Raw genomic sequence first — 23917 nt, forward strand, 5'->3', positions numbered from 1 at the left:
AATTATAAACAGTACCATTAAAAGCCTTTCATAAAGTTGTATATTTTGGGGTTTAAAAATATAATTTGTAAGTTAAATAACTATTTTACATTTGTTCATTTATATTGCTAGTATGGACACAGGTTCTGAATAGAGTTTAAAAGGCACCTTTGATCCTTTCACTATGTGTTCAAGGAGAGAATTATGCAAGCAATCTGAAATCAAATTGAGTGGCAATTCCTCTGCACAGATCTGAATTTCAGCACCATGAAGCTGCAGTCTCTGAATTTTAATAATTCCACCCTCTTCCCTCTGTCCTCCAGCCAAATCCCCAACTCCCCTTTCCTTTCTCCTCTCCCTACAAACCAGCCCTTACCCACCCAGCCCCACCTCTGTGTGTTCCGGTGGCAAAAATATAGCCATAAGAATCATTCAATCTGTAAATCTTACGTCCCTAAATACCTGTCTTAGGAAAGCACAGGCAAACCCTATTTTACTGCACTTCACTTTACTGAGCTTCACAGGTGTTGGGTTTTTACAAAGTGAAGGCAAGATCCTCCAGAAGCAGAAAGATTATACTTGTTCTGTTGTGGCTCTCTGGAACCAAACTCACAACACATCTGTAAGCATGCTGTACTTATCCTGGGCTTTGGTGATGTGAAAATGTTTTATCTGTGAATGCAGAGCAATCAGTACTGCTGTGGAACACACACAAACACGGCACAGAATAAATTCTCATGACAAGCGGCTGGGAGACAATGAAATGTGCTGGAGATTTCTGGGAAAGGGGGACTTCCTGCAGGGAAGGGACTGGGGTTATGAAGATATCTGAATGTCATCTCTTCCCTATGCACTTCTGTTTCACACCGAAGAAGTATCATCCAGCTTAGACAAAAAGGCATAATCTTCTGTTCAGCTTTTAGAGGTAGGAAAAGAAGGCTGCAAGCAAACCTAGCACTTGCTGCCCAAGGCCTAACTGTGTATTAGTCTGTTTGGTACAACACTGCTACATAAAATGACAAACAGAAGTCACCTGAGGGGTTGGAGAAGTCCAGCATGCTGGTGGTGGGCTGCAGGAGGTCCGGGCTGCTGGAGGACAGCGTCCCAGGGATGGGCATGATGGCCAGACTGTGTCTGCAGTGCCTCGTTCCCACAATGCTGTCATCCTGCGACTGGCTCAGGCCTCCGTCACTTCAAAAGAATGTCACATCACTTTAAAGTGCTGAGAATTCTTAGTAGTAAACATTACTGTTCTCTGCACACTAAGGCATACAAAACCAATTCAAAGTGGTGACTTCAACAATTAAATTATCACACCGATTCCTTGTACAAAGGGCAACAGTAATAATGGAAATGGCACTAAAACGTTTTTAACAATGACACAGAAATAAAGCTTAACTTATACACATCTACCTCACAATAGAGACACAGTCCTGTTTAGAGCTCCTGCTGGTTGTGGTGGAGAAGCACAATCTGGGTGCTCGGGACGCCTGTGGGACCCGCCAGCATCAGCGGGCACCCACGGACGGCTCCGACTATGCAGAGCCAGCACCAAAGCCGGTTCTGTCTCTCAGCAGAAAAGCTGGGCGACCTCCTAGGCAAAAGGTGGAGTTGGGGCTACATCTGAACAAAGAACAGGGCAGGGTGCAAAAAACCACAGAGCCAGGTCCAAGCGACAAAATAAAGGTCTTTAAAAATATGAACAACCTGAGAACTGCCCAAACCATCAAGAAGAGAGAAAACAGGAAGAGCGCACAAAGAATAGCAACGAACAATAGTGAAAATATGTGGCAAATAGAAAGGAGAAGGAAAAAGAGGACCAGAAGTGAAAATGGAAGAAAAGAATTTGATAGTCTCTCGTGTTTGTTCTAAGGGTACATTATTTCCTGTGTGATCTCTTAGTTCTTTCTATTTGGCTGTTTCTAGATGAGAACATCAGAACCAGAACAGAAAGCAAGTCATCTTAAGTTAATTCTCCTCAAAGTTTTCAAAAACAAGTGTCTATTAAATGGCCATAGTTAGGCAAAATAAAATACTTTCTTTTTAAAAATATTTAGAAGTGTTACATAAATAACTCTAAATGTATCTAAGAGAAAAAAATAAAAACAATGAGACACAACCGTCATAACTTATAGACATAAAAGTCCCATAAAACACAAAGAGAAAAACAGTCCTACACAAACAAAGAATAGCAATGAAAAGAAATAATTTCCATCAGCATCAACAATCAAAATACCACTTATTTCTAAGGTTATGCTTGTGTTAAAACCAATGCTTTAGGTTAATATTAGTTCTCATCTAAATTTTATTAAATGCAACATTCTGTCCAGTACTTGCCACGCATACAAACAGAGGTTTCACAGAATACTTACCCATTAGCTCAGAATGGATTAAAATCTGTCTTAAAGATGAGTGACATGGGATACAAGGAGAGTAAGTTAGGAGTAAAAAAATAGGATTTAGGCAGATTAGGGAACTGTGCAAGATGAATACAGAGGACTGTTAAATAAATGGCTGAAGGACTGTTAATATCCAGACAAGGACGAGAGAGCCAGGTTGAGACAGAAAGCAGAGGAGTGGAGAAGAAGCATCAGGACGCAGAAGACGGCACAGGTGTTTCAGAAGCGAGCTATGCCAGACAGACTTGGGTTATTAGCTGTGTGACCTCAGGGAATATTGTTTCTAGATCCTGATTTCTTTACCTAAAAATGTGAATAACACTATCTCTAAAGAATTAAATTAGGCAACGTAGGTAAACATTTGGCACAGAGGGAAATAGGATTCCTACTTTCAAGAAGATGGTGAAGTATTTTTAGCAAAATTAAAATGGAATGGTAGAAATAGGATTTTAGGCAATGCACACTGAAATAAGTGGGGTGCAGGGTGGGTACGGCAGGTAAAGGAGCAATAAAAATAGAAAATGTTTTCCTAGGGCCAGAAGGCAGTCTAATTTGACAGACAGGGCAAACGAAATATCTTACTTAAAAGTAATTTGTGCTTATGCTCAACTGGCTCCTTAGACTTAGGTGTGTACTCATGCAGGTCAGAGCTGCATGTTCTAAGGCTACTAGGTAAGAGAAAAAAGGGCGGGGGCCTCCACAGAGGTAATATTTCTAGCTTAATAAGAACTTTGGCCACAATTTATGCAGAAAATAAAAGGTTGTGTATGTGTGTTAAAAAATTTAACAGCCTTTCTTTGATAAATTTTTGAAATAAAACTGCCAGTTTTGGGACAAAGATGGTCAAGTAACTGAATCCAAGGAAAAAAATTGTTAAAGAGATTTTGCTGGCTGTTCCAATAAAATAAAAACAATTTTAACAATGTGGAAATTTACAATTTTCTATTAGAGGGAATTGGCTGCGTTAGCTGCAGAAGACTGAGACTTAGAGACTAAGAGAAGTGTGTGAAATACACAAAGTTCTCACCTCTCTAACTGATCTTGGCATTACTTCTGCTTTGTAATAAGCAATAGATAAGACACTATACAGTTATAATAATGCAAAGCTGCTTACAAATTCATGTTAATTAAGGTATGAGCATGTATAAATGAAAACTTTACTAATGTTAAGTATAACCCATGCTGTGACATGAATGAAACAGTATCTAATTGGCAAAATATCCATGCTTGCTTGGAAGCTGAATTTATAAAGCCTATTTGCAAATAATCATGTCATTTCTTACCAAAACAGTCTCCTGAGGTGATGCAGTAACAGAAACAAGACAGTTTTGAAAATTCCTCAAAAATTCCCTGGCACTAAATTTACTAAAAGTATATCTTAGTTTTACATTATGAAACTAAAAGGCTACATAAATATCAATATGCAAATAAAAATAATCCCAATATTAAAAACAAACCAAAAAAAGTATGCTGAAAAAAATGAGAAAAACTAATTTCTGATAAGCAAACAGGACAGTCTATTGGGACTACTACAGTGATTAATAGAAAGATGTTACTTAGGCAATCTGTGATTAAAGAAAACAAAATAAAAGCTGAGTGATTAAAAAATATAGCAGATTAGATTTCATGAATTGTGAAGTAGTCTCAGGTCAATAAAAACCGCACTGCTATGTCTTAATTTACAGAGGTTATTCAAAATCTAACTTTTTTCACTTCTAATTTTCAGGAGCATTCTTTTCTTTTAAAATGATGTCATTGTTAGGAATTTTGAGAATTACTGTTCTTATGACAACGGTTTGCTCTGCCCCTCCGTTCGCTTTCCTTCATCGACATGCCTCCTTACAGTACCCCACAGCAACTCATCTCCTACTCAGAGAAGTGGGTGCCCCTTCCAAAGAGCCCTGGAACATAGACGTTCAGAAACTGTGGAATTCCACTCATCAAAAAAAAAAAAAATCACAGTATAAAGCTTTAAAAATACAGAAAACAAGCAAGTGAGGAAGAAAAAAATTAAGCCTAAAACTGTGCACCTCAGTGAAAACCACGATCAACCCCCGTCTCCTAGTCCTTCTGCAGCACACACGGCAAAACTATCAAAACTATGTAACCGGTTCCTCGCAGCTCAACACTCAGGGTGTTTCCAGTTTTGTTCTGCTGCTTTCTAGACAACATTCCTAAGAACACCCACATATAAGGCTTCATCTAATTATGACTAGGAATGGAATACTGACTCAAAGGTATGAACACTTTTAAAGCTCTTAGTAAAAAACTCCCCGAATGCTGTTTGGAAAGGTTGCCTCATTTTATATTCCCACAGCAGCCTAAGCTTAATATCTATTCTGTTATCAATTCTGGCCTTAAAATTCCCTTTGTCAACCTCAAACAGCTTCCTGTTCTAACTGTATATCCCAGATTATTACTGATACAGAACATCTGCTTCATATACTGTTTTTCTACTGATTGTTTTCTACCCAGTGAGTCTTCTGTGTGTGTAGCAAAAGGGGTTGTCTGAATTCATTTTTAATGATTGAGTGCCAAAAAAATATGACATACATTCTCAAAAATGAAAAGTGGGCATTATGAAAGGTATAATGACACATTAATTTTCTCTGCAAAACAGACTCCAGTAGAAAACCTTTATGGTTCTTACTAAAATACTCTATTTTTGGTATACACATGGCTCAAATTAATAGTGTCTTATTTATTTGAAACATTTTAAAAGCAGTTTGACATTAACTCCTGAAGGGCAGTGTTTTACTTGTGTTTGTATCACAGCCAGCAGCCTCCTATTCACACAAAGCAAGAGACTCAAGAAATATTTCTTGACTAATAAATGGGAAAAAAAAACCCTTCTGAGTATAAGTAAAACTATTCCTACTAGCTCTTTCATTTTTTTGGTAACACTATAAAGAAATAGTGCTTGAATATACTCAAATGATTGCTCCTAGACACTTCAATTTCCATGCCTCTGCTGCAGCCAAAGACAGAACCCGAGGGCTGGAGGGCATGTGGCCCTGTCCAAAGACATCATGAACATATCTGGTCCATGCCAAGTGGTCCTCAGTATCCCAGTCTGAATCCTGACCTGCCCACCCAGGCTCCTGAGGCAGGAAGGATCATTATTGGCAATACAGCCACAACACAGTTATTAGACCAATAAAACAGGATGGCATTTCTTATTTATTAATCCTGTAAAACAAAAGTAAAAATAAATGTTATAGGCCACTTGAACTCAGGGACGTTTTCTAAGTGTGGATGTTTTTGGACAGGACCCAATGTCTGGCAAAAATTGCACACAGAGTAATGAAGTCCTCCCCACCTCTGAAGAGGGTGCTGTGGACATGACTGATTTCCCTGCCTGAAGCCTCAGCAGAGCTGGGTGGCACATGCAGCCAACAAGCTAACATCGGTTACAATCAGTGCTCTCTGGCTTGTGATGACACATGTTACAACTGTGCCACTGTTCAAAGTGAAAATCACTTAAAGGAGGTACAGGGATTCCAGAGCAAACCCTCTGGCCTTCCCAGAACCGGAACCCAGGGGACTGCCTCCTGAGCCCTCTCTTCTGCTTCTCTTCCTCCTTCCCCCTGCCTTTCCCCAGGGTCTTCATACAGAGGCTTCTGGTCATCCTACACTGTCCCCGATCTCTCCCATGTGGGCTGGCCCTCTTACCTTCTGCTTACTCAATGCTCACTTGTGAAAACAAGCCTTTTCTTACAGTGTTTGCTGTGCTGCTACGGTATGCTCAATAATGTAAGAACTTCGCTGTTTTAAAGTTCTGATTTTTATAGACCACTCGCCTCAAGGAGAGTAGTCACTGAGAAAGGAATGAGTAATAAATAACCCTTCTGGAAACGAATGACATTAAGAATAGAGCTCGGGATGTTTCAATCCTTTGTGAGCCCCAAATTAAAGGAACAGCAAATTTGTTTCCCTGACTGGAAATAATATCTCAAGAAGGAGAGTCTTTCCCCATCAGGAAATCTTTTGAGATCTTGATCTAAAAGATGAGAGCTGACACCTATTTCAAAGCTGCCTCATTAGTCTCCTGGCCATTACTGCTAATTGTGCCACACCTTCGACCTCAAACTACAAACAGGCGAACAGAGAAGTTCCTAAAAGCACAAATCTTATCACATCATCTGTCTTCTCTGGCTCCCTACTATGACTTGAAGAAGTCCTTATCTTTGCATAGTATTCAAAGTCCTTCACAACCTAGCACTTAACCTATCTCTCTTGCTTCACCTTTAGGTATGCACACACAAACACTCTAGTCCAAACAACCAGACTTTCCTACGTATCAAAACATTGATCATTGTCTAAGCACCACTAGCCTGCTTTCCCTTTCAGATAATCAACTCTCAAAGGACAAGAAACTTGTCCTACTTATCTTTCCATATTTCTATCTCTGGACATGGTGCCTAATATGTAACAAATAAGGGAAGAATAGAGTTACTGATATGAACTGCTTAGAGGTAGGAACTACCTCTTTTCGGCTCTATAATTATCGCCTGTCCTAGTGCCAGGACTATCAGAAGCCAAGTATTTTTTTTTGAGCATGCTTTGTTAGAATGTGCTTTCTGTCTTTCACTGATTAAGTGTGCCGGTCTACTACATGCTAAGTACTGTATTTGATTATAACTTCTGATTAAGGAAGTAGATAATGTAAAATATACACAGATATAATATATACTAGAAACATTTCTAGTCATGGCACATCAGTGGATTGATTTCATCAGTATTTCACAGACTTTAATTTACATGGAAAATCTTGAAATTTCACTCCGTTTTAGTGCTATCTCATTTTGGAAATCCAAATAGCTTTGATTAATAAGGTCAGCTTTAGAATTCAGAGGGAATACATAGCGCAATAAGAAAAAGATCATTTAAAAGACAAAAAGTACAATTAGTGAATGTGTTGTAAAATTTAAGGTGTCCAAATTTGTAGGTCAAAAAAATGAAACTGTAGCAAAAGTGTACCCCTTCAAAAAAAATTTTTTATAAAATAAAACGGGCAGTTTATTCTAAAATTCAAAACAAAGCTAATGGAACACTATATAATCTAACAGTGGTAACTTCAATGGAAAAGATGGGGAGACACACAGAATATATTCTTTGTTATTTATGGACTGCTTGTAGATTTTATGATGCATTATTTGTATAAAACCCAAAATGGGCCCAAACATCCGCTCCCCAACATATAAATTTTACAGACAACAGGAAAACGCCCCAATGACTCAGAGCAGCATTACATACCTAAACAGTTTGGGAGGCAAGATACTAAAGCGTGTTTTATCCAAAATTTTCCGGATTTTGTTTCTTCCACCTGAAACAGTATTTGCTTTTACTTTCTTATGCCCCTTCTCCTGTGGTATCTGCTCAATATCTCCTGGTACATCCTGTATTGAATGGCGATTACTTCTTTTTTCAGCAATTTTGGGAATATGAGGAACACCAGATTTTTCTTGTTCAGTCCTACTAAGTAACTCTTTAAACACTGTGGAAATAAATAAACAAACTGTCACTTCTTCAGATTAGAGAGTTTTTATATAAACAACAAATTTTAAGGACAAACATAGTCACACTCTCTCACTTGGACTTTCACAGCCTTAGTCATGAAATTTATAGCCATCCTTTATCAATTATACCCACCTTTCTCCTCAGTTTTTATACCTGACTGTAGTCCTGCTGTTGTCCAAAAGTGATTTAAAAAAGTGAGGAAAATGGAAAGGAAGCGGACAGACTACCAGCATATTTGAGAAGTTCAGGGGTTCCTACATAGGAAATAAGCAATATAACTGCTAATCAACTCAGATTTTACTGAAACAAATATTTAGATTCTATCACTTAGGTTATATCAAATGATGAGATAAAATGAGATATAAACACTATATCAGGCTCAGTTTTGCAAAAATCATTCATTTAAAAAATAGGAAGAACTTTGCTTGACCTGTTTTTACCAAAAATAGCACTAAATTTGGTAACGTGACAATTTCCTCAATGTCACATGCATGAGACTTAGGTCACTCAGTAAAATAAAGCAACTAATAAACATTCACTGCAGTGGTCTGAAGTACAGAAAGCCAAATGTCCTCAGAGAACTTTTCATCAACTCTAAGTCCATCGAGTCATTTCATCCTTAAGGAGGATGCCAGTGCATCTGCGGACTTGCCTCTCTAGCAATCTGTTCGCCTCGATGTGATTCTTGACCTTGTGAGACGAGCTCTATCTCCCTAGAATCAGGCAAAAGGAGATATATCTGTACAAAGGCTAAATATCTAGAAGCTATTAGTGACTCATTTTCCAGTTAAAGTAATGACATAAAAAAGTTTTTTTAGTTGTTTTAAATGTCTGTTCTTAAACAAGACACATTAACTACTAGAGGGAAAAAAACCACTAAAAAGATTAATGCTGAGGTACAAGGTGACTTTCCTAAGCATCATGGTGACTGCAGGGTCTGGATGAGAGCCAGATTGTGGCTGCACATTTCTAAACGGCCAGGCTGGTGGCCCGGGAGGTGCAGCCCCGGACCGAGCAGCAGTGCTCTGCACTGCCATAGGAGACCAGCTGTGAGTTGTACAATGTGCTCACTGAAGCCTCAACCAAGTGAATTTTGCACAACACTTAGGACTAACAAGTAACATTCAAATGGACAATACCCTTAAGAATGGACACATTACAACTATATATAATTTGGTTTTCAAGTTGTAAAATTGGACTATTGTGAAGTTTCAGACAGAATGATTTCACATTACCAAAGCATATTGCATGCTTTTGAAAAGCACATTTTCTGCCTTCAAAATAATGGAAATTTTTAGAAGTCACCTTTTCAAAGATAGTCTGTGCTTGATTAAAATACAATAAATTCCCTTCAGTTTCTATTTTTAAATTTCATTTCAAGCCTTGTGGTAAAGAGAGAAATGCTTTTTTTTGAGCTAAAATCAAGATATCCATCCATTTGAAAAACGTTACTGACCTATAAATACAGGGTGGGCACTATGATAGGTGTCGGCAGGGCACTCCTGTTGTGGAACATGCAGTCAGTCTGAGATGCAGAGAGAACGCCAGTGACAGAGAACATAACGAGAGGGACTAATTAAGATAGCAGGGTCAGGAAAACCTTCCCTGATTAAGTCATTGTGTAAGAAGAGGCCAGTAAGGTGAGCAGATTTTAACTAGGCACCAGAGGGGAAGGAAGAACTATTTCCAGGTAGAGGAAATCTCTAGTTGAAAGGCCCTGTGATAAAAGGAAATGTTTGAGAAATGAAGAAGACTAGAGGTCAAGGTGGAAACTGATCATGCTCTGGTGAGGTGTTTGCGTTTTCTGGTAACAGCGACAGGTCTCTGAAGGGGCTGCAGACACCCCGGCTGTGCTGTGTTTGTCCGCCACTCGATAGCGTACAAAGTAGTTTATATCTTCACTGGACTTGAGTATGTAATTTCAAATAAAACTCTGTGGAGCTTCCAATTAGTAAATTAAAATGAAAAATGATTGTGTTGAATTAAAAAAAAAGTTAAGGACAAAAATGAACAGATGGTGAACAAATGTAACTACAATACAATACCATTAAACAGCAGTATCAGATAAAATATGCAGGTTAGAAATGAGGGTGCCCAAGAACCAATAAAAGTTTAACATATGTGATTAAAAATTGCTCACTCGCTATGTGTGTGTTTACACACACAAATGAAAAACACAATAAGTAAAGTCAAAGGACAAATAACTTGGGGACAGTATTTACAACACTTGAGATAAGACATTCAAAGGAATCCAGAGGTAACTCAATATAAAACTGGACAACTAAAGACTATTTACAAATAAGAAATACTAATAGATATACAGAAGTGCTCACCCACCCTCATTACTAAAGAGTGTGCAGTAATAACCATTCTCATACACTGATGAAGGAAGTGTAGTAGGCAGACCGGGGTAAACATCTGGAAAGTAAAATTCTCTAGTAATTGTCAGAGTAATTTCACTTTGAGAAATGTGTAGCTGTCTATATAAGCACTCAACATAAGTACAAAGAATTTTCATTATATCACTATAAACAGCAAAACTGATGAGCCAAAACATCCATCAGCATGATATCAGCTCAACAGATAATGATAATGTGGTGACATCCAGTGCATTCTACACCAGCGAGTCTGGATGGACTGAGTGGAAAGGTGCAGAACACTATACACAGTATGGTTCCCCAGTGTATCTTTCCTTAGTGTTTTAATTATCAAAACATGTCTGTGTATTAACTGTATGAAAAAATTTAAATCCTGATGCCAGTTAAGATGGAGGCATAGGTGGAAACATCGTGCCGCCTCACACAACCAAATTTAAAGACAACGAAGATTTAGAAATAAATAAAAACACAACCAGAACAGACAGAAAATTGAACTTTACGGAAGTCCAAACCATTCATCCAGACCAGTACGAGGGGCAGAGTTAGTGGCTGGGGGGAGAGGGGTCCCGGCAGGAAAAAGTGGTGGCTGCCAGACCAGGTCGCGGGGAGGAAACGAAAAGACCCAACCAACTGAGGCGCGCAAGGCAGCTGACTGACCCTGGACACACATTCCCACACAGATAAACCAGGTGAAAATGGGCAGTGAGACAGACCACAAAAGCCATCCCAGTGACGGGAAATACAGCCTTAAAGCACCGAATGAAAACACCTGTGAGGGCTGAGGTAAAAGGAGAGACTTCCAGCCTCACAGGAGAGTTCTCTGGAGCGTCCCACGGGTTTCTAGAACGTACCCAAACCCACCCACCCAGGAACCAGCACCAGAAGGGCCCAATTCGCTTGTGGGAAGCAGCAGAGGGGACTGAAATCCGAGAATGAGTGGAACAAGAGCCATTGCTCCCTCTCTGACTCCGCCCCCATATACAGCATCACAACCCAGCCACTGGTTGACTGGGTTGCCCCGCCCAATGAACACCTAAGGCTCCGCCCCTCATGCATAATAGGTGCGAACAGCCCAAAACATTATGGCTCAAGTAGAAGAACAGCTCAAAGTCCAAGAGCCAATTGGACTTCTAAGCGACCAAGAGATAGCCAACCTATCAGATGCACAGTTCAAAACACTGGTGATCAGGATGCTCACAGAACTGGTTCATTTTAGACTCAAATTAGATGAAAAAATGAAGGCTCCACTAAATGAAATGAAGCAAAATGCACAGGGAATTAATAGTGATGGGAACAACCTGGGACTAAAATCAATGAAGTGGACCAGAAGAAACAACCAAACAGAAAACAAGGAAGAAGCAAGAATTCAAAAAAATGAGAGGCTTAGGAACCTCCAGGACATCTTTAAACGTTCCAACATCCGAATTATAGGGGTACAAGAAAGGGGAGAGGAAGAGCAACAAGCGGAAAACTTATTTGAACAAATAATAAAGGAGAACTTCCCCAATCTGGCAAAGGAAATAGACTCCCAGGAAGTCCAGGAAGCTCTGAGAGTCCCAAAGAAGTTGGACCCAAGAAGGAACACACCAAGACACATCACAATTACATTACCCAAGACTAAAATGAAGAAGAGAATTCTAGAAGCAGCAAGAGATAAGGGGACAGTCACCTACAAAGGAGTTCCCATCAGACTGTCAGCTGATTTCTCAAAAGAAACCTTGCAGGCAAGAAGGGGCTGGAAAGAAGTATTCCAAGTCATGAAAGGCAAGGACCTACATCCCAGATTGCTCTATCTAGCAAAAGCTTTCATTTAGAATGGAAGGGCAGATAAAGTGCTTCTCCGATAAGGTCAAGTCGTCTGCTGTGTCTGCACGTGTGCTGTGGATCAGGCAGAGGGACTCCACCGGGGCCAGGGAGTCTGGGAGGGCTGGGAACACTGCCCTGAGAACTGCAACGGAGCCAAACCCAAACCAGCGTCACCCCTGTCTGTGGGACATCTCTGCTAGCAGTAGTGTTCCATCCTTCAGATCTATTCTGCTGTCTCCCAAGGTCCACACTGTTAAACACTATATTCATTATATTATACAATTTTTGTACCTTTATACATAATATTTTATACCAGTCAGTAATTATTATGGGCTGGGCACAAAAATTAAAGGTGTAAGAACCCCAGGAAACAGAAACTAAATAATTTGGTCTTGGTGACTGAGCAAGCTCTGCTTGCCATTTTTTACAATCAGAACCCTTTCAGTTTAACACAAAAGCTGATGTCTCTATACACTAGTTCCAAGCTTCGGGAAACCTAAACTGGCAAGGCTTACTTACTTGTTGCTTATTTAACACGTTAGGAACTGTGAACAGTTATTTACCAGAGTTCACGTGACACGATCCAGTAAAAGGAACTCAAGTGAAATGAGGAAAAATACTGTGTTTCATTTTTCATTATGACTCAGTGCAGGATAAAGCAAAGCCAAAGGGGAAAAACAGGACACTTCCTTTTCCACAGACACAGCTTCTAAATTCAACTCGTGTTTCTTAAGTTTCAACCTAAATAACCTACAGAAATTTCCCCCCTACTTTGTAAGGACTCAAATTTTCTTTGGTAGTTTTCTATTGTTATACTGTTGCCATTCTCAGAATTTCAAAGAAAATCTAATGCTATTCAATTAAACCAAACTACAGGAAGTCATTCCTAAATGTTTAAAAAAGTGAACAGTACAAGTATAGGCTTAATCCTTGCCTCATTCAAATATAAAGAAAATCAAGGCACAGTAATCAATATTTTTACATAAAAGTAGAGCATGTTGTTAAAAATTTATAATTTACTGCTTAATTACATCAATGTTTTACTTAATTTACATCCATGAAACAGCTAATCTGGCATTCATGTTACTATTTCCGGGAGCTAGCTAAAACATCAGAAGTAGACTGACTTGTTCATTTACACATGGGGGGGGGGTGGCGGGCAGGAGCTGACTCGTAAGTTTCATTCGGCTCATTCTCAGTCTCACTCAGTGTCTCGGTGCCTTTAGCGCAGCACAGCACACCACAGCTGCTCAGTAGGCATCTTATAGATGATGGACTGATACAGTAGTACACATGCTTTAGAATATACTAAGATGTCAAAATAATAATTAAATACAATAAAAATTAAAACCCTACAATACATAATATATCTCAGCTCCAAAGATCCTAAGAATGTTCAAGTGGCTTGGATAGAAACATGTTTTTACAATCTACTATCTTTGTTTTCACGGTAATGAGCCTTTTTTCCATCACAATAACAAATAAACAAACAAACAAACAAATAAAGCTTAGAGAGTTTTTTTTCAGCAAAACTTACCAAAAATGTTGGTCTTTACAGTAAGTGCAAGGTGAGTATTATTCCTTAAAATTTCAAGGGCCTTCACAAACGTAATATTCTCAAAGTTCTGTCCATTTACTTCCATTATCTTCAGGAAAGTATTTGAAAAATACAAATTAAGAAAAAACAGTATTATCTCTAAAACTTTAAGTTTAATGAAAAAATAAAAGTAAAATAAAACGAACAAAATATAGCTGTAAGTGAACAATGGTTACCTCTTGTGAGAAGTGGGATGACTGTTTAATTTTTTATCTCTATTTCCCTAAATCTCTACTACAAACATTTTTTTAAAAGTTCGTTCACTCTGGGATCATATTAGGGAAATTCAAAAATAACACAGGTTGGTACATAGGAAGAAAAAATTGTAGTTATCGGCTCATAAAAATTGCCTGTGTGTGTACGTTCAAATTTTAGTGAAACTTTCTGAATGCAAACTGACTGCATTTACAAGGGAGAGAAAAGTGGCACTCACATCCCTGTAATAACACTGCCTGCCATTGACAGAGTCTGGAAGTCTAAAGGCAACTAGCACCAACTGCGGTTTGGCTCTTCTTCCATGAGACACTGCTGAGCCTTCGCAGGGGCCTCCCAAACTTGCTGTACCTCAGAATCACACAGGAAGCTTATTTAAACAATACTATTAATAATTGCAAGAAAAAAGAATAGCGATAAACATAATGAGTAAAATCAGCAGCATACAGGACTGATCTCAGATACTGACAGAAAAGCTCCAAAAACATTTTTTTTTAAGTGTGAGAAACGAAATATTAGGGGAAAAAAAATTCCCACAGGTAAAGTTCTCAGAGTTAAAAAAGTCTTGTCTACATACTGAACTGGATCATCTAGTACATACACAACAGAGTAAATAAAGAGATTTTTAAACATATCCCGAACATTTTGAATTCCAAGGACAGAAAACAAGAAACTGCAAGTATCGCTGCGGGGCCCTGGGAAGGGGACCAAAGGCTGGTTCCAACCTGCCTTGAGCAACAAACACTAAGATGACCTGATATTTATCTGTGTTTAAAACTTCTAGGGGAAAAATAATGGTGACCAAGAATTTTACACTCCAGTGAACAAAAGCATTATCAGACGTGCAATGACACACACACAGAACTAATAGCACCTATTTGCCCTTTTTGAAAAAAGTGCTGGAAGACACTGGGAGATCAATCAAAATGATAGAAAACACGGCACAGATGAAATGCAGGTGATCAGTGTAACCCCTAAGTTAGGTGTATGTCTAAATAACTAAGTAATAAACTTGTAAAACTTAATGTAAATGTCAAAAGTATTCTTTAAAAAAGAATGTTAAAAATGACTTAATATTCTGGATCTAAAATCTCAAATAATCTCAACGATACTTATAAGGACTGAAGGAAGAAGTAAAAGCATGGTAAATGTCTTTCTTCTTTCAGGAATGAAATTAGTGAATTTCAGTGTTTTTCTGTGAAGAATGAGATTCTTAAATGTGTTTACAATAAAATCCTGGAACAGTAAATATACTGACTCCACGATCCTAAGTACATGATATTCTTTAATAAATAGCCTGAGGTAAGGCCCAGAATTCTATTTTTTAAAAAGCTCCCTTAAGGAAAAAGGGGGGTCGTTGTAACCTCATACCGCCGTTTCCTAACCCCTTGCCTTATTGACATCTGGGCTGGATAATTCTTTGTTTTGGGGACTACTCTACTGGGGGGTGTTGTAGGTTGCTATCCACTAGATGCGAGTATGAATCCCCAAGTCGTGACCATTAAACATGTCTCCAGACACTGCCAAACATCCCCTGGGGGGCCAGGTCACCCCTGCTCAAGAACCACTGTTCAGAGGTACAGAACAACTTCTAATGTGAATACCTCAACATTTAAAAAAATAATAGTATGGTTCAGTTAAAAGTAAAATAAAGCCACATTCTAAATTAATGAGTGAACTCACAAAAGTCTTTAAATGAGAAAAAGTAGGCTTCCTAAGTAATTCAGCCAGATATGGGAACTCATGGTCTGCTCTTCATGAGAAGCATCTGGAGGGCTATGTTAGCAAACACACCCCCCCAACTTCATCCCCGGAGGGTGTGATTAGTGTGATTAACAGACTGGTATGAGCCTAGGGACTGCACTTTTTAGTAATAAAGTTGTGGCTAATCACGTTTTAATACATTACAGTTTCCTGATGCCTGTAACGAGAGAAGAAATCCCTACCAACCTTCTCCCGGTGCCTTCTCTCTCCCGGCCTCTGACCTGGCTCACTGCTTACACCTGTAGCTCTGCCTCCACACCAACACCACTGAAGCTGAACCACCCTTTGCAGCAGTCTCAGGCCGCCTGAGTTTAGAGTGCCGTGAGGGCAAGCGCTCGGCCTCTCCCAGCAAGCCAGGGTGCCGGCTGGCACACTGAGCTTTCTGGAATACTCTGAAGCTGCCAGACACAGAGCCTCCTATCCCGGGAGGGTGGGCAGGGCCCTCTGAAAAGGTGTTGTGCTGGCAGTGCCCAAACGCCCATGCTGTTTCTGGCCACGCCCTACCAAACTTTGCATATAAAAGTAATAGATACATGACAAATATATTTTTAAAGTAAGCTGTTTAAAATACCTTATCTAAAAAAGCAGCTTTAACAGTATTGCCTTAAAGTGACCATGCTCATAACTGAATAGCTCCCACATGAGAAAAAAGAGCAGACATATTACTTGTGAGAAGGCTCTCATTCAAGTGGTTGGTTATTCACTTATCTCAGCGATTGACACCTGGTGCACCACAAGAATTCTGAAAACATGCAACACCTGACTATTTAGTCAGGGGCACTGACCTCTTTTCCCTTAGATTGTCAAATTAAAAAAAACAACAAGAACCAACACAAAAATAGCTGCCCAGTGTGAAGGAATCAAAGTTATACCCACATTTTTTGGCAGACTGGCAAAAATAGTTCTTTTCTGGTGTGCGGCAGAATTTAGTAATTAGTGCGTGTGTGCCACGAGAGGGAGAGCTGAACAGCGCTGACTTACCTGATCCCCACGTTTCAGCCCTGCATCAGCAGCTTTGCTGCCCGGCTCTACTCCTTCGACAAAAATGCCAAAGCCCTTCTCACTCCCTCCATTAAGGCTGAAATGCAGAGGGGACTCCCGGGAGGCCTTCTGCAGCACAACCTGCCTCCACTTAGCCTTTGCAGCGCATGCGATATTCAATAACCGGAGGTGACCATTCATTTTCTAGAAAGCGGAAAACAGAAAAATGTATACAAATGTTTGTATCTACTCCTACAGGCTTTAAAAAAAATCACCTACAATGATTAGAAGAGCTACATTTGAAATACAGACTCATGAACATGTGAGTTGGGTAAATAAAACGGAAGGAGGGGATCTTTCACCCCGGAGCACTCTCAACAATCTCTCTTAACATGCAAACTTCTAGGTGATCACAGGTCAGAAAAGACTTCAAAGTGCTATCTCATTTAGAGGGGAACAACAAGAAAATTACTCATTCCTTAACCTTCCCTAATATACAATGTTCTATCTTGTGTAGCTCCTGGCTGTTATACAAAACCCAATTCTTTTTTTTAAACTTTATTTAAAACCTTAAAGGATGTGAACTACCATTCCAAATACTGTTTGTTATTCAAAGATACGTTCATGTCTCCAACTCTTCAAGGAATGTTATTCCTGTATTATTTTAGAACTTCCTTAAACTGAGTAATATTCTAATTTCCAGGTTTTAACACTAGTTTAATATCCAACTACTCTCAAATAGTGTAATATGTATAAATCTTACGTTCATAACAGAAGCTAAAGTTTAAAGTAGAATTCCATAAATAATTGATGACTAGATGATTACTAAAAAAAAAAGAAATCCCATGACTCTAAGGAAGCTTCTACTTTCCCTGAGCCCCTTGAGTATCTACATAGCCAGCACTGAAGGCCGGGTGATGGTGGACTCTGTGACCTCTAATCAAGCTCCCCAGTTCTGTTTCTTCTCCCCACTTTGCATACAGCAGATGTGATGCTCAAAAGGCTGCAGGAACTAAGCAGTAGGAAAAGGGACAAAAATCTGCCAATTTCCCCATCTTCATAAAACTCAATCCACTTATATGCTATGAGTAATAGCAAGAATTCATATTTGCTATGTGCCAGGTTTTGTTCTCAGATTGTTACATTCATTCACTCATAATCCTCACAACATTTCCAAGAAACCAGTGACTACCATCCATAAAGTAAGACAACCGAGGCACAGACGTTTAGGCAACTTGTCCAAGTTTACACATAGCAAATGATGGGTTTTGGGTGTACATTCAGGCAGTGATTCTTCAGCTGTATTGTTATTTACTTCGTAAAACTGCACTTGTTTGAAGCAGACAACCCTGTTGCAGTTCAAAGTTTTATATCTGGCAGGGAGAATAAAATGGATTTAAAAATAGCTACTGTTAAAGTTAAGAGGACCTTGAGGTGACTATCTTAGGTTCGGGAGATTTAGAACCAGTGGAATCACCTGCAGAAGGGAGACACAGAAAATCGAATGGATCTTATGTGTGAGACAGGCCTTGAAGTTTCACACAGGACTGAAAGAGGAAAACTCCAGCTTCAGAGAACTGGAAAAGAGTATGAAGTAATCTGGTTGGCTATGATCAAGGGTGAACATGAAAAGGCTGAAAATGTAGCTGACGGACCTGAATATATGGGCAAGGAGTTATTTTGGTAAAAAATGACTGACAGAGAGTGTACTATCCATCTTATTTATGATTTAAAAATGATCTGTTGGCCACAAAGAATGGGCCAGAAGGAGGAAAAGGCTGGAACCCAAATTAGGAGGCTGTTATGACAGACAGGGCATAAGGAAATGAAGCCTGAAACTGGGAAGTGAAGAAGTGGCTGAGCGAGAGACCGTGGGAAACAGGTTTATGCCTAAAATCAGCAACCCAGGTGACTTTAGCGGTTGACTGGACATCTTGTCCAGGGCACTCACATAAGAGAGGGGACCACATATTCACCACAGTTTGTAAGTCTGGGTGGCAGGGAAAAACGTCACCATTAATCCTAAAGCAGAAACAGGAGAGTCAGGAGGAAACCTGATGTTTACTTGGGTTGGAGCGGCAGAGAATGAGTGGAGAAATAAAATATGGATTTGGAAGTTCTCAGAACAGACATTCAAGACCCAGGACAGGATGAAACCTGTTCTGAATTGCTGTCCTTGGAGAAATGGGGGTGGAATCCCTAAACTCTAAAAAAAGGTAAATTATTTTGAGCCTTACCGTATCTTCTAGGTTTTTCTCAAATTCCTCCAGAAACCGAGTCATAGCAGGATCGCCTTCAAAATCATTAAAATGATTGTTTACCCATAATAACACAATCCGCGTCACCTGTGGAAACCCGAAGGAGGCAGCATTCAGTCATGAGAGGCATTCGTTTTCCAAAGCAGGTTCCAAAAGCATGTCTAACCCTAAGTTCCACGGCTCCCTCCGCCCCCTTTCCTGTGCACAGCAGTTCACTCCAACAGAGAGACACGGTGTAGGTTGAGCTTTTGTTTCCCTGGGAACACAAGTAACTGACAGCCGAGACCCTGCGCCCCCAGTGCAGAAACAGAGCCTGGAGGTTCAGGTGAGAGTAAGCACATGGGGCGTGTACTTCAGACAGTACCTTAGAATGCCAGCTTCTAAGGGCAGGCAACCAGTATCAAAAGTGTTTCTAGAGCCAAGAATGTATTTAACCAAAACTATGACAAAAACAAATCTGAAACTTCACTTATAAACACTGTAAGTTTTCAAAGCTGAAAACTGATTTTACTCTGTGCCACAGATTAACAGAATTAAAAACTAACAAAGTAAAGTTGAACTGAATAATGTGCCTAGCTAACAATGTCATTGAAGTTACATACTTTAAAAACTGCGGTGGAGCGCACGTTAAGCCCACCATGCACCCACTTCGCATGCTGGCATACAGCACACCCGCAGCCCCGTGCAGCCACGCCCCGCGCAGCCACGCCCCACGCCCGGTCCCGCTGTCTCCCCACCCTGGTCCCGGTCCCGTGTGAACAGTCCCCGCCCACTCTGGCCGCTCTCCAGCCACTGACTGGCTCTTCTGTCTCTAGGTATTCACCTATTTGGGGTGTTCATATAATGTGAACTTTTATGTCTGGCTTTCCACTTAGCATATTGTTTTCACAGACCATACATGCATTTCATTCCTCTTTATGACTAAGTAATATTTCATTATATGGCTACACCACATTCTAATTTTGATAAAACTCAATTTGTCTATTTTTTTCCCTTTGTTGCTTGTGCTTTGGGTATTCTGTCTAAAAAAACCCCATCAAATTTAAAATTATGGTTTTTTTACCCCTTCTTCTAAGAGTTTTTTAGTTTTAGCTCTTGTATTCAAGTCTCTGTTCCCTTCTGAGTTAAATTTATATATGGTGTAAAGTAAGGATCCAATTTTATTCTCTTGCATGTGAATATCTAGTTGTCTTCAAATCACTGTTGGCATCTTTATTTACTCAGCAATCAAAGTATTTATAACTCTAAAGTGTGTGTGTGTGTGGGGTAAGCCTGTAGTTTTGGACACTCTAGTTTCCTAAACAATAGAATTCCAGTCCATCTACATCTAACTTATTTCTTTAAAATAGAACTAGACACATTAGGCAATTATGGCCCTACTTTTATGCTTCTTAAAGTAATTGAGTATCTCCTATTTGCAAGGTATTACCAGTCTTTCCATTAATTGTATAAATACCCCATGAAAGAAGATAAACTATTTAAAATAGCAAATAATATTTAATGCAAAAAATACTCAAAAGTAGATTTAAGCCACAGCAGATATAAATTAAGGTAAAAAAGATCAACTGTTTCAAAGGATTATATACATAAGAAAAATCAACATATTCTATTTGGGGGCTTACAAATAATCTAAGCTCTCTTGAAAAAAATATACTTGGTGCATATTCTTTCCAAACTATTAGTCAATTTTTAAGCCTCCTTCAGAAACAACTAAATATTCTGAGAAAGTTCAGACCCTCTCGCGTGTCTGGCACGCTTCCCTAGTTTACAGCTCTATGAGAGCCTGGTCTCAGCCTGCATCTTTAAGGCTCCCGTCCACTTTGCACATGCTGTTCTCTCACGATAGCAGCTACACTGCGACACATCAACACTGGTTCACTTTTTTTTTAAGTGCACTGAATCTTATCGAAACAAACATATACCACTTGCAAAAGGTTTTATGAATAAAATTTAAATGTCAAAATCATTTTCATGCTTTTTATATTTATAAAACCAACCTTATCCCTTAAGCTGTCAATTTTAAACCATTCCAAAAGTTTGATCCCAACATCCAGAGGGCTTTGAAGAAATGTCCTATAAGTTAACAGAAAATCTTCTATGTAAGTTGGATCCACAATGGAATGCTCTTCTATTAAATGCATGATGAGACGCTCAGGTGTGGCCTAAAAATCCAAGGATAGAAAACATCAGAAAATAAACAAATAGCTCAAAAACTACACAACTCCTATTAATCACTTCCCTTTGCAGCCACTCTTATTAGACAAGTCCTCTAAGAGCTTCACCTTTAAAACACTCGGCACTGGAATCAGGTTGTCTCTACAGGTAGTAACGCCTCGGCGCCCACAGGGTGAGACAGAGACAAGCCCGGGGAATGAAGGTTCACTCAGCTGTGTGTTTCTATCAGCATTTCCTCACAGCAGGGCTTCTGACCTTCACTGACTGACCCCCGGTGTGGACTGTCCCTGCCAATTCTACTGCGAGGGAGGGCTCAATGCTGACTGTCTCAGGGAACGGAAGGAAAGGTGAGAGTTAAAGAAAAACAACAACAAAACTCCCTCCAAATTTAATCATATTCCAGATTTTCTTCTGCCTTCCTCTGGCTAGAGAACAACACACCCGTTCAGGAGAGATGTTTCACTGTTGTTACTTCCCAGAAGTTTCCTCCTCTATGGCTTCTCCACGCTAGTTCACCATCTTTGGAGGGACCAGAAGTCCTAAAGAGTTTTTACATTAATTCAGAGTTTTAACTGCTTGCCTGCCTCCACATTTATGGAAAAAAATATAAACAACATTTACCTACTGCTCATCTTTGAGCTTCCAAATCAAGGGTAAAACTTATTACTTTTGCAAGCCTTTTCAAAAGTGGGTACACCAAATAAATATAGAAATAAACCAAATGTTAAGCCAAATATAAAAACCAACTGCTGCCTACTACCTCAAATTTCAATTTGCTTCATTCATCCAAACAATTCATGGGTCAGGAAAGCTGTACAGAAAACATACTCTAATATTAACAATGTTCGTATCTAAGAATTTACTTTTTAAAAAAGGCAGGAACCCACTGCTAAACAACGCATATAAAGCACTCCTCCAGCAGGGAGTCACGAGGCTCTTCATGTGGCCTATTCGACATGCAGGGACCAGGTGCCGCACGCCGTTCCTGGTCGTCTCCACCCTCCAGACACTCTGAAAGTGCCAAACTGGGCTTATCACTTAGTCGTTTAGACCAATCACAACTTGAAGTCACTTAAATCTGGTTCTTAGATCATGTGCAGCGAAGTCATGGGTGGAAATGATCGACATGTTAGAGAAAGGGCATTATTCTGACTGGCTAAAATCAGCAATTTTCAACTGGAGTGCTGCAAGAATTTTTAAAGCATACAATACCTGACTGTTTAGTCGGGGGCACTGACCTCTTTTCCCTCAGACCGTCAAATTAAAAAATGACAACAGCAGCCACCAGTGTGAATAAATCAAAATTATACCTGTTTTTTGTCAGATTGGCAAAATATTATATGTATTTTTTGGTGTACTGCAGAATTCTAATTACTTTAAGTGTGCCATGAGATGAAAAAGGTTGAAAACTGCTTGTCTAAATCACTGTGGCAGGGCCCCCGTGGAGACGTGCAGATGAGCCCCAGAGCCACGCGAAGGCCCGTCACCGGGATGCACAGGAGCACCCACTAAGGGCGGGCGCAGAGTCCGCAGGGGAAGGGCATGGCTGTGTGCAGAGTCTGGTTACAATGAGCAAATAAGTAACTATACAGAGCTTAAAAAGAGCCACTGTCGGGGAAGATACTTGTAAATACGGAAAGGAAAGGCTTGAAAAAACTGTGCTACAGTAATGAAATTGGCAGTACTGGTATGAACTCATGATAGTTAGATGGCTAGACGTCTGACAGTTACAGATGCGTGTGCATTTACAGTCAATACATTTCCTAGCTGTCTGAGGAGAGGCTCTGGAGACCCACTGAGTTCTCTGTATCTTCACCTACACTTCATTACACCTTCATGGGAGGTCCTGTCATTTTCTCTTGTGTTTCAGAAATACTGCTGTCTGTCAATGACATTAACTTCCATTATCAATGGATCATTAAAAGAATTTAAGAAGAAAAACTGTGACCAGTATATCCTTAAATAATTTCCTATCCATGCTGATATTAAACAGCATTGTCACTCTTCTTCATTAAAATGTGTCAAAACCAGCTCAGGAAAAGAAAAAAGAACCCAGACAGTCATTTAAATTAGACTTCAAAGTCAATGAATTATCTTGCACCACTGAAAAGGATGTTCGAAGCCCTGGTCAAGATGAAAGCCTGACCTTGTCAGTGACTAGAGTAACAGTAAGTTAAAAACACCCACCTTGATTACAATGTGTCCTTTCCTGGTTCCGCTGCGGTCCAGTTCTCGGTGCTCATGCACCATAACAATTTCTCCCTCTTCCTCAACTTTATGGGTATTTTTTTCCACATGATTTAAAATTCTCCAGTAGTCCTGCTGGGCGATGCAGACGAACTGCCCGAGAATGACATGGGGACAACCAATGAATCTGTAGTACATGAACACATCGCTGCGCACTAAGGCAGAGCACAGAGGTAAGAACGCCAAGGGCATCAGTTCTTCTTTGTTCAATCCCGTCGACCCGTAACAAAAATCAAGATGAAATAAATAATTCATGCACAAAGAGACCAAGAAGTTTTTGAATCTGAATTGTGCTCTAAAAGGAGAAGTGAAAAACTACTCTCAAAACTGACACTATGCAAAGAAAACATGAGGCGGGAGTTAGAAACCACTCACAAGTTCCTATTCCTTTCCTTCATTTTTACAAATGGAAAAGGAGTCAGCTGGCTAATATCAGAAAATTTAACAAGCCAACATTCACTTGTTACACACTCTTTTAAAGGTTCACAATTTGTTCAGTTTCACAAATGTGTAAGATACAAAATCTAATTTCCTTTATTAACTCTAAGCTTTTGAAACTTGCAATTTTCAAAGCCATTTTACTTTAAGGAAGGAAAAACA

At 39.6% G+C, this 23917-nt stretch overlaps 1 protein-coding gene across 9 annotated transcripts in view; it reads right to left on the bottom strand.

The window, feature by feature from the left end:
• RAPGEF6 (Rap guanine nucleotide exchange factor 6) overlaps positions 1 to 23917 on the bottom strand; it is a 183410-nt gene that overhangs the window by 42701 nt on the left and 116792 nt on the right. For all 9 annotated transcript variants that reach the window (XR_008392901.1, XM_053672746.1, XM_053672745.1 and 6 more), the window contains 7 exons: positions 23258 to 23410; positions 20893 to 21057; positions 18875 to 18982; positions 16638 to 16841; positions 13620 to 13728; positions 7635 to 7875; positions 1013 to 1170 (listed from right to left, as the gene is read on the bottom strand). Coding sequence is in view for 8 of the 9 variants with exons in the window: in XM_053672746.1 (XP_053528721.1) it covers positions 1013 to 1170; positions 7635 to 7875; positions 13620 to 13728; positions 16638 to 16841; positions 18875 to 18982; positions 20893 to 21057; positions 23258 to 23410 (1138 nt within the window). In the remaining variant the exon portion in view is untranslated. The remainder of the gene's footprint in view (positions 1 to 1012; positions 1171 to 7634; positions 7876 to 13619; positions 13729 to 16637; positions 16842 to 18874; positions 18983 to 20892; positions 21058 to 23257; positions 23411 to 23917) is intronic.

The sequence above is a fragment of the Artibeus jamaicensis genome, unplaced genomic scaffold, assembly GCF_021234435.1.
Source record: "Artibeus jamaicensis isolate MK-2021 breed Jamaican fruit bat unplaced genomic scaffold, CSHL_Jam_final contig_786, whole genome shotgun sequence".
Taxonomy (NCBI): domain Eukaryota; kingdom Metazoa; phylum Chordata; class Mammalia; order Chiroptera; family Phyllostomidae; genus Artibeus; species Artibeus jamaicensis.